Source organism: Osmerus eperlanus, chromosome 13 (genome assembly GCF_963692335.1).
Source record: "Osmerus eperlanus chromosome 13, fOsmEpe2.1, whole genome shotgun sequence".
NCBI lineage: Eukaryota > Metazoa > Chordata > Actinopteri > Osmeriformes > Osmeridae > Osmerus > Osmerus eperlanus.
In genome coordinates this window covers 15,818,578-15,830,001 of record NC_085030.1, presented here as the reverse complement: position 1 = coordinate 15,830,001, position 11,424 = coordinate 15,818,578, and the positions used below count along the sequence as shown (strand labels likewise).

General features: G+C 46.1%; 1 protein-coding gene across 3 annotated transcripts in view; it reads left to right on the top strand.

The window, feature by feature from the left end:
* tapt1a (transmembrane anterior posterior transformation 1a) overlaps positions 1-9,918 on the top strand; it is a 19,839-nt gene extending 9,921 nt beyond the window's left edge. For all 3 annotated transcript variants that reach the window (XM_062476124.1, XM_062476125.1, XM_062476126.1), the window contains 10 exons: positions 1-57; positions 317-414; positions 594-663; positions 2,122-2,202; positions 2,554-2,663; positions 3,700-3,759; positions 3,898-3,966; positions 4,266-4,342; positions 5,567-5,742; positions 7,756-9,918. The exon at positions 1-57 is cut by the window's left edge and continues 79 nt beyond it. In XM_062476124.1, the coding sequence (XP_062332108.1) occupies positions 1-57; positions 317-414; positions 594-663; positions 2,122-2,202; positions 2,554-2,663; positions 3,700-3,759; positions 3,898-3,966; positions 4,266-4,342; positions 5,567-5,742; positions 7,756-8,060 (1,103 nt within the window). In that variant the 3' untranslated portion in view covers positions 8,061-9,918. The remainder of the gene's footprint in view (positions 58-316; positions 415-593; positions 664-2,121; positions 2,203-2,553; positions 2,664-3,699; positions 3,760-3,897; positions 3,967-4,265; positions 4,343-5,566; positions 5,743-7,755) is intronic.
* The last annotated feature ends 1,506 nt before the right edge of the window (positions 9,919-11,424 follow it).

Sequence of the window (11,424 nt, the reverse complement as noted above, 5' to 3'; positions counted from 1 at the left end):
GGAAGAGAGACAGCCTGGGGGTCCTCTCTCACTTCCTCATGGCTGTGTTCTACGTCTGTATCCTTCCTGGGGTGAAAGGTTGTCCGCTCTCTCTCTTGCCTGTTTAGTGTTTTTTATTTTATATTTTTAGCAACTTTTATTATTATTAGGACAGTAGGAGATAAGACATGAAAGCAGAGAGAGAGAGAGATAAAGGTGGGGGTGGGGGAAGTAGTCGGAATCTAACCCTTAATGCTATGTTCTTACCGGGTTGAGAGACTTGGAAACACAGCCTGTTTAGTGTGTTATCTTCCTTCAGCCTCACTCTTCCCTTCAGTCCTGCATTCCATCCTCATCATGGTCCAAGCCTCCACGCTCAACGTAGCCTTCAACTCCCACAACAAGTCTCTGCTCACCATCATGATGTCTAACAATGTGAGAACTCACACGCACACACACTCTCACGCATGCACACACACACTCTAGCACACACAGACTCGCACCCACACACCGTAGCGGAGTGCTGTCTTCCTTTATCACTTTCCTCATTATTATGGGATGTAAACGTGTCATCATTTATGACGTCCTCCTCTTCTCTATCCGTGCGTGTGCAGTTCGTTGAGATCAAAGGAAGTGTGTTCAAGAAGTTTGAGAAGAACAACCTGTTTCAGATGTCTAATAGTGGTAAGTTGACAAACTTATAAACACATCTCATCTTACATTTACATTGAGTCATTTAGCAGACACTCTTATCCAGAGCGACTTACAGTAAGTACAGAGAATGTAAGATCGGGAATCGAACCGGCAACCTTCTGATTAATAGCCCGATTCCCTAACCGCTCACCCATCTGACTCATCATCTTGTGTCAGTGATGAGTTCTGGCATGCAAAGACATATCCTGTTGCTAAGTGTTCGACTCAGAGCAGCCCTAAGGTGATAATACTAACAGTAGGATGTCAGGAATTGATTTGATGTCTCCTTGATGTCGTTTTACGGATCACTGATGCCTTTTGAAGCGGTAATCAGCGCTGTTTATTCAGCTTTGATAAGAGAGAAGAGATACTGTATGGTTTTAATGCATTCAGAATGAGGGTGTTTCTGCTCGAGGCAGTGTGTTTCCTCCTAGTGTGTTTTCCTCTCTGCTGCTCTTCTTCTGCTGGAATAAAAGGACCCAAAATAAGACAAATTCATTTCTTTTTTCGTCCGTGCAATTTGCTCCCGTCTTTAAAGATTGCCCATTTGGAGAGTTGCTTTCCGCAGGCTGCATCACACTTTTGAAAACCCGAGACTGTTTACTGTCCAAAGGCTTTCACAAGGCCAGTGTTTTAGATTTCTACAGAGACGTTTAGGTTATAAACCGACTATTAAAATAATAAGAATAAAATAAATGAATAAATCACCATGTCTTAATTATCTAGCTGCTGTCATTGAGCTGTTGCCCTGTACTGTATCATATTTTTTTGTTCATCGACGTTCCTGGTAGGGATGGGGGGAAAATCGATACAGTGATATATCGCAATACTATTTTTTGCGATTCAAACATTGATTCTAAAATCCAATAATCGATTATTATTTTTTAAATTATTATTATTAACATTATTCTAGGCCCTGAAAACTAAAAAATGTTACTATTATTACTATTAAATGATTCATGTGTTTTGTTATAGTATTCAATGTATTGGGCAAAATATTGTATTTGTAAGGAAAACTGTTTATCATAGTCTATATTTATATAAAAACTAAAAGATAATCACAATACAAATCACAACACAGAAAGAATCGCAAGGATCGTGAGAATCGCAATATGTATCGTATCGTCACCCAAGTATCGCAATATGTATCGTATCGTGATCGTCCCTTGAAATTCCCAGCCCTAGTTTCTGGTAGCTGGGATGTGGCTAGCAACTTTGCAATAGTCTCTAAATCAGTGATTCCCAACCTGTGGGTTGCGGCCGCTAAGTGTAAAAGGTTGGGAATGGCTGCTCTAAATATACTGTTGACTCAAATGATGTGCGCTTCCAATCATCGATCTTCTGCTTGTACTTTCTCTATGCACCATTTATACGGCACTTTTGTACAAAAGCCGTCTGCTAAACGAATAAAATGTAACTTAAAGTAAAATCATCGATTTTTCTCCTCAGACATCAAGGAGCGCTTCACTCACTACGTTCTCCTGCTCATCGTGTGTCTCAGAAACATGGAGCAGTTCGCCTGGAACCAAGGTAACTGAAACTTTTGCCTGGTTCTGTATCACCTTGGGACAAGATGATCTTTCTAAAGGCCTTTCACACAGTAGTGGAGAGGATAGTGAGGGGGGCAGGGCCACAGTGGAGAGCTAGCTACTGGCAGTAAAGAGATGTTAGCTACGGTCATGATGCTAACATGCTAACCTGCTGACTACTAACACGACTGGTGCTACTGACTAGCGATGTTACGATGCTAACCTGCTAGCTAGTATTAAGGAGTGTTGTGTACGTCGATTTGTATAACAGCGTTTGTTAAATGAGTAATTTTTGTATTGTAAATGTACGCGTTAAGTGCAGCCTATGTGACCTGTGTGTGTGTGTCTCCAGACCACCTGTGGGCGTTGCTCCCAGACGTCGTCATGGTGATCAGCTCAGAGGTTGTGGTCGACATCGTCAAACACGCCTTCATCACCAAGTTCAACGAGATCACCGCAGACGTAAGCTCCCATATTTAATCAGAAGGCAGATAAGAACCGCACAAGACGTGGACCATTCTCACCACTTGAGGATTAGGATTTCTATAATATTTTTTCAATTACAGTTCATTTTATTCACACTTTCCCGTCGAAAGACATGACCCTTTTATGAATCTCGTGTAGAAACTTTTAATTCATCAGAGTTAATTGAATATAATTCTAATTGGCCTGTGGTGAGGAGGAGAAGGTCTCCCTCGCGGTTGGAGACAGCAGGAGGAGAATCGAGGCTGTTCTTCTGGGAGGGTCTGCTCTCGTCGGAGGGATTATTCAGTGTTTGGGCCGGTGGCTTAGTCTGTCGGAGCAGTGTTCAGTGTGAAGCCAGCCGTAATCCGTCTCTGCTGGGAGCATTTTGAGCTCCCGTTCCCAGCCCTGCTCCAGAACAATAACACTGCAGATTACGTCCTGTGCCTCCGGGACTGTGTGTGTGTGTGTCCGTGCGTACATGTGTATGTGTGTGTGTGTGTCCGCTTGTGCATGCGTGTGTGTGTGTGCCCGTGTGTGTGTGTCCGTGCGTACATGTGTATATCCATGTGTGTGTGTCCATGCGTACATGTGTATATCCATGTGTGTGTGTGTGTGTGTCCATGCGTACATGTGTATATCCATGTGTGTGTGTGTGTGTCCGTGCGTACATGTGTATATCTGTGTGTGTGTGTGTGTCCATGAGTACATGTGTATATCCATGTGTGTGTGTGTGTGTGTGTGCGTACGTGTGTGTGTGTGTGTGTCCGTGCGTACATGTGTATATCCGTGTGTGTGCCCTTGTGTGTGTGTGTGTGTGTGCATCCGTGTGTCCGTGTGGAGGCCGGAGGAGGGGCAGCCCATTGTTAAGTACAGCCTCGCCCACAGCCCACCACATCTCTACACAGCTGACCTCTTCCCTCAAGACTCTGCTCAGTAGTGACTACCTGCACTTGTCTGCCAGGCAATTTTCTACAGTATTGTGTGTGGGTGTGTGTGACAAAGACAGTAAATTCAGTTGTTTGCTTACCTCCAGGTGTACAGTGAATACCGAGCCAGTCTGGCCTTCGATCTCGTAAGCAGTCGACAGAAAAACGTACGTTCCCCCCCACCCCCCCACCTTCATAAATAAACCGCCGCCATTATGCACACGCCAGCCTGCGACGTTCCACCCACAGTGTCACAGTGTTTTGTTTGGTGGGTTTAATGAATATGCGTGTGTGTTGATTCACAGGCTTGTACCGACTACAGCGACTCTGTGGCCAGGAGAATGGGCTTTATCCCGCTGCCTTTAGCAGTTCTGGTGAGAACTTCAACATCATCATCATTCATGTCTGCTCTGTTCACTGTTGGGTGCCGCCGGGTTATGTAATGTTGAATCCTAATTTAAGATCCGCTCTCTAATATACGTTTGTTCATACGAACTGTAATCCGTAGGATTTACGTCTTGCTGTTGATAATGCAACGGCCCAAGCTTTAAAACCTTTTAAACTTTTTTGTCCGCTAACCCTATTTAGGTTATTGATACACAGCACACTGAGCTATAATCCCAGAGCGCGTTGTTGTGTCTGCATCCTGAGGTTATTTTGGATGTTTCCCCAGCTCATCCGAGTGGTGATGACGTCTGTGAAGGTGCAGGGGGCGCTGTCCTACGTCTGTGTGTTCCTCTTCTACCTGGGGTGAGATTCAAACTAAGACATCCCGTCTGCACTGAAAGATGTTAGTCCTTTAGCCAGCTCCTCTCTCTCCCTTCTCTCCCCCACATGGCTGTCATGTTCCCTCCCACCACCCCTCACCTCCCACCACCCCTCACCTCCCACCACCCCTCACCAAGAGCTAACAATAGCTGTGCCCCAACCAGCCCCTGTGTCTGGGCAGAGACTGCTCTCCCAGTCCCCCGGGGCCTGGTGGTCCACATACCCACATCAGCATGTCTCTCCGCGTCGGATGTCAAACCCTTCTCACCCACCCAGAGACCAAGTGGCCGGTCTCAGAATCGGACAGATTCGGAAGGGGTTTGTGTTAATCCGTTGTGCGATGAGACCGTGGATTTGACCCTGTTTTGGGAGCTGTGACCTCTGACCCAGCTGTGACCCTGACTCTGAGCCTGACTCTGGCCCTGACTCTGGTCCTGACTCTGGCCCTGACTCTGGCCCTGACTCTGGCCCTGACTCTGGTCCTGACTCTGAGCCTGACTCTGGTCCTGACTCTGGTCCTGACTCTGGTCCTGACTCTGGCCCTGACTCTGGTCCTGACTCTGGCCCTGACTCTGAGCCTGACTCTGGCCCTGACTCTGGCCCTGACTCTGGTCCTGACTATGGTCCTGACTCTGGCCCTGACTCTGGTCCTGACTCTGGTCCTGACTCTGGTCCTGACTCTGGTCCTGACTCTGAGCCTGACTCTGGTCCTGACTCTGGTCCTGACTCTGACCCTGACTCTGGCCCATCTGTGTGGGACTGGGGAGGACGGCTCGGGCCGCTGCCAGACTGTTCAGCCCGTGTGAAGCACCAAGCTACTCTGTGTTCACTAGACGTTTACATTACTTTAGGCTCAGCTGTTTCATGTATACATTTATTTATATCTCTACGACTGGATTGTCGAGGAAGCTTAAAAATCAAGCGTTTCACTGTCAGTAACAGTGCGTATGACAACACACTTGATGTTTACACTGCATTTGTTGTTGTTGATACTACATCCTGCTACTTATCCTGGGAGTCAGGTGGCTGAGCGGTTAGGGAATTGGGCTAGTAATCCGAAGGTTGCTGGTTCGATTCCCGGCTGTGCAAAATGACGTTGTGTCCTTGGGCAAGGCACTTCACCCTAGAATGTCCCTGTACTTACTGTAAGTTGCTCTGGATAAGAACGTCTGATAAATGACTAAATGTAATGTACTTCCTGTCCAGGATGGTGACTCTGAAGGTGCTGAACAGCATCGTGCTACTGGGGAAGTCCTGTGTGTACGTGAAGAGAGCCAACATGGAGGACAAGCTGTTTGGCCCGCCCGTGCCCCCCCCCTCCTCCTCCTCCTCGTCAGGGAAGACCCCGAGCAGGACCAGGACCAAGTGCCCCGCCCCCGCAGGTAGAGAGGGGAAGGGCTTTGTGGTGTTGAATGACTCGTGTGTTTCCAACCTTAGGAAGCCCCTGGGGCTTGACACACACACACACACACACACACACACACACACACATATACACACACACACACACATACACACACACACACACACACACACACAGCAGGTTTCAGGTAGGGAGCAGGAGAGGGTTTTCATAGTGTTTTGTCTTATGTATCCTACTTTACTCATGGTTAACCCCATTCACATGATGATTTCCTCTTAGCATCCCAGCCTGCCCATTTTAGCCTCAAGAGAGGAGAGATGTGTTGTGTCAACACAAGTAATTGACCCCTGGGGCTTTGTTGAGTGTGTACGTACACACTCAACCAACACACACAGACACGCACACAGTGCTGTAGTTGAATGAGAAATGATGTCACTTTTAAGTAAAAACACACATGAAGCACCGAAAATGACACACACACAGATGCATAAAGAAAAGTTGACTGAAAAATGTTGTCACTTCTAAGTTGAGTGTGTTTGTCTCTGTGTCTGTCGCTGGCTCGGCCCGACGTGTCTGCTGTGCCAAGCTGAGAGCTTTAGTGCTGCGAGGCCTCCACAGAGTGTCACGGCACATCAAAGCTCACCCTCTGGAGGATTCTTACACAAACCGTTTTCCACAGCACTGCCGGTACTATGTTTAGGATCTCCACGCACTACATGACTATTGAAACATCAATCCGTGTTATGTGAGTCAGGACTTACTGAAGCCTGAATGGACAGTCTCTTTCACTTACAGGGCCTGGTGTTGGCGTAGGCTGGAACTGGTAGATGGCCGAGTTTGTCAATGGCAATGCCATTCGTAAATTATAATGAAAGATTTAATGAGTTTCGGCAGGGAATCGAACTGGCAACCTTCTGATTAATAGCCTGCTTCCCTAACCGCTCAGCCATCTGACTCTTGACGTCACTTCCTTACGTCTCACTGGGAAAGCTGCCGTAGAAATTGTAGTTATAATACTCTCTGTTCTAGACCACCAACCCTGGGGTTCAATTTCATGGACAGGTGAATTAATAGTCAATTTAGTGACTTCCTGAAGCCCTTTACAGAGTAATAACCTACCGGTGTTTACATTTACATTTAGTCATTTAGCAGACGGTCTTATCCAGAGCGACTTACAGTAAGTACAGGGACATTCCCCTAGAGGCAAGTAGGGTGAATTGCCTTGCCCAAGGACACAACGTTCTGGGAATCGAACCAGTAAACTTCAGATTACTAGCCCGACTCCCTAACCGCTCAGCCACCTGACTCCCTGTTACTCAGTGTTGCGTCCCATGGTCTGACACTGTGTAACAGGATTTTCACGTTGATTCATTATCACTTCCTGCTGTTGCAGATCGTGGTTTGTTTCGTTCTGCTTTTCTGTGTGAAGCCTTGAATCATTTTCCAGAAAGCCTGCGTGTCTGAATGTAGGGCGGATATCTTCAACCTCATTTGCAGGAACAGAAATGTATTTGGTTAAATGTGTGCACACACACACAGACGGCTGCCCTCTTGGTACTATAAATTGTATTTCAGGATGCGTGTGAATTATGGTGGACCCCCGGGCAGAGTTGCTGTTTCTGTAGAGGAGCTCAAGCAAACATGATCTTGCTACCCTCAACTCCTCTGAATGTGGAACATCATGATTTTTCCTTTTTTCTGTCGCTTGGTCAGCTTCATGTGGCTGCTCTGTTCTGTGACATTCTTGCTATGAACCCACATTTGAAAGCGATGTTGGCATCAATGTTGGCTAAGTGTATCTTTTACTAAACTGTCCTTTTTGTATTTCTATTTTAAGGCAAGACCAACAGTACAAATATTTGTGGTTAAACTGTTTCATGAATATGCTACAATCTGTTCTACATTCACTTCGATTGTTCTGAAACCTCAGTTAGGGATGCTGTTTGTGGACTGTGTCTGTTGACTGTGTCTGTTGACTGTGTCTGTTGTGCTAAAATTCTGGTGACGGTTTTTCTATCTTCGTGCTTTTCAGGTCAAGCCTGGGAAGAAAAGGCCCCCACCACCCCTGGCACCAACACCACCACCTCCTCCACCTCCTCCTCCATCACCAGCCAACCCACAGCCAGGGCAGAAACATTACCCAGTCCTTCCCAGGCAGCCCCCCTGGGGAGTAAGGACCCTGACCCTGACCTGGAGCCCCCCACCGCCACCCCGTCCCCCTCCACCAGCGAGGAGAAGGAGGAGACGCAGGAAGCCCCTGAACTCAAACCGCAGACCCCCAAGAAGGACCTGCTGGAGATCGACCGCTTCACGATATGCGGGAACCGCATCGACTGAGGTCGACGGGGACTGACTGAGCCGTCTCCCTGACGACCCCTGACCCCAGGGACAACCACTCAGAAGAGGCGACGATCCCAAGCCTCCGCAGCCTGGCTCTCAAGGCCACAGTCAGCGTAACGAAGAGTATTTATTTGACATTTAAACAAGTCTGGTAAGTTATTGGGGGCTGGGGAAGGTGTTGAAGCCTCACCTGCTGGAGGGTTGGAGGCATGGGAGGAGGCACAGTTCAGGGACTCCAGCCGGACTCTCCGGATGGCAGGTGAAAATGACGTCTGGGCCTGTCAGAGGAACCAGGGACCTGAGGTCCACGTTCTCTCGTAGCTATGCGCCACGGAGACGGAGAACAAAACTTACAGAAGAAAATCCAGAAGACTTACCTGACTACCTCAGAAGTTAAATCTGGAGCCTTTTTATTGTTTACACAAACATATTCTTTGAAAACCACAGTCGTTTGCCAACGGTACCATTTTAGAACAGTCAGTTAGTAGGTGGTGAAAGAGTAAATGACAACATGCTTTTAACTCTCCTTTAATTACATGAAGGACACCTTTCCAGAATACGGATTTTCTTTGCACAAGGTTTTAATCCAAGTAATTTTCAATTAGTAAAAAAAAAAAGAGCCTAATATAGAGGCTACATTTACAAGGTGATTAAGAGTTGTTTATCCTGAGGACCCTTGTGTGAAGGCCTCTAGGGGTGGTGTTCATCCCATCGACCATCTTCTGGTTTGTCGAGACAATTTGCACTGATGTACCCTGTTGTCTTAAACACGCTCATAACAGTGAGTTGTTTGGATATTTCCTTTGACATTTTCCGACACTTTTGATGTTTACATACTTTGGTTTTAAGAAGCAATGCCGCCAAAACATGGCGTCATTTCTGACCATGGCGTTTTGAGACCATTTCCGTTGCAATTTTCTGAGTGAAAGCGTCTTGCAATCATCTGGCTTAGCTTTAAATTGGTAAAGTTATGAAATATAAGCTTATGTTTGTAGGCTTATGTTTGCCAACCTATAACAGTGACCAAAAAATAGATCATACTGCAACCCTTTGATTAAAAAACTTATGTCAGAATGTAATATTAAATACATTGTTGTACTGACTATAGTGTAGGATTTTATATTCAAATACCGAACCATAAATTCATTACTGCAATGCTGATATCTCTTTTGTTTCAAGAGGAATCAAAGCCACTGCTTGAAACCAGCTAACAGACTAAGCAGAAATGAAGAATTGATGCCAGCATGAAAAAGCACTTTGTGTTTCCTGCTATTTTTAAACCACACTTTGCATTATATGTGGGACTAGTCCCCTATGTAACTTCACAAGTGTCGCTAGGAGACTAGTCCCCGTGGTAACTTCATGAGAGTAGCTATGACACTGTGTTAAATAATAAGAGGCTATTGTATCTGTTTTATTGTACATAAAGGTTGTAATGGATGTAATGTAAGGTTGTAATGAAAGGGGTTTTTACACTGGTATTAAAGATGCTCTTCTTGTGACGTCTTGTAAAGTGTGGCTATTCTCAGAAAGAAGAGGAAGGTTGACAACGGCTTGTTAATGCATATCAGATTTAGTTTGAAGAATAACTGTTTTATTCTTTGCCATTGTAATACAGACAGTTATATTTTTTTGAGCTGTAAATTGTAATATTATTTTATTATACAGTATTTTTGTGCATGGAAATTGTCACCACTGAACTTCCTCCTGGTACATTTTCTAGTGTTCTTATGCAAGCAATGATGGAACGGTTCAATTAATTTTCAGTTTGGTTCATAAAGCAACGTTTATATAAAACTGCCCTCCTTTGTGGTATGGACAACAAAAAATCTAATAAAAGTTATTTTATAAGTTCGACCTTTAAGTTAGTCAAATGTGTGCGTCTTTAAAGGGAGGGATGTCAGGCCTACATACTTTCCTCGTCCTACACACACACACACGCACACACAGTTGGTCAACTGTATTTGTCTGACTGTAACCAGGAGGCAGGGTGATGCAGGGGTGATTAAATAGTGTTTACTTAGCTAATAAGCTGTTACTCGCACAACGATGACCTCACCTCCCATGAAGAGGGCAGTGATTCAGACAGGTAGCCGGTGTAAATCCACCTCCAGCCAAGCCTGGCTTTGAGGCCTAATCTTCTTACCTCAGGACATCCCCCTGCTCTCCTCTCAGTTTCAGCTTCCAGGAACTGCTCAGGTAGTACTCTCGTTGGAGTCTGTCGAGTAACGGCTAGGGCTGTACACGGTAAACATCCACCAAACATGATGGGTATAGCTTAGTGGTTAGAGCATTTGACTGCAGATCAAGAGGTTGCAGATTCAAATCCCTCCCCTCCGTACGGCTCTTTAGATGTAACACTTTCCATGAAGTTTACTTCTATAATTATGTCCTAGTTTAAAAAAATTAAGTAGCCTACACAGACAAAGAAAAATGTTTGTGGTGTTAAAGATATGGAATACATAATCGTACAATTAGCTAAAGATGATATAACAGCACATTCTCTGCTATGTGTCATACTTGACTCCTGTCCTGAGAGAGACCACTGTGTGGAAACACCACTCTTTCTCTCTCTCGTTCTCTCTCGCTCTCTCTCTCTCGGATGTTTCCTGCTAACCTGAGGTCGCTGGACCTCCCGCCGCAGGTCTAATGAGCCTGAGCGTGCGCTGAAGGAAGGTGCTCTGACTCTGTGATCCAAGCCTGCGTCCAGAGGCCCCCGTCCAGAAGCCCCCATCCAGAAGCCCCCATCCAGAGGCCCTGGCCTCAGGGTGGGAGAGCAACAAGGACCTCATTGTGCCTGGCTGGGTGTGAGCTTAGCCGGGCTCCGCTCCACCAATCAGAGGTCCTGTGTTTGCGGCCTACCCCAGGTATATCGTATCCTTTCTTTCCCCTCAGGGGGGTGAAGGTTGAAAGGACACTGAACACCTGTGATGAAGGGGGCAGCCAGAAAGAGAGGCCATTTTGGCATCTGTTGATGTGGAATTCAGTGGAGTAGGCAGGCCTATTCATTTCAGGGGCTTTTGGGAATTGTCCTTTGTTTTCTCATTCTCTGGGGACGGGGTAGGTCAAAACAGGATCTTGAACGCCCTACTTCATACAATGTAGCCTAATATGTTCATTGGGAATACTCTACAGTTATTAAACTTCATTTGTATTCGTATATTCTTTTAAAGAATCTTTTCCCGTATTAATATCCTTCACTGTAAACAATGTATGCCTATAGTATGTGTAATGGTTCATCCTCCCTCACCCGACAGGAGGAGCGCTTCCCATTGGACCAGACAGTATCCCGGGCCTCACAGCAAGTAGAGCGGCGGCGCGCGTATACGCACACTCTCGCGCTGCCAACTGTTCCCGCGCC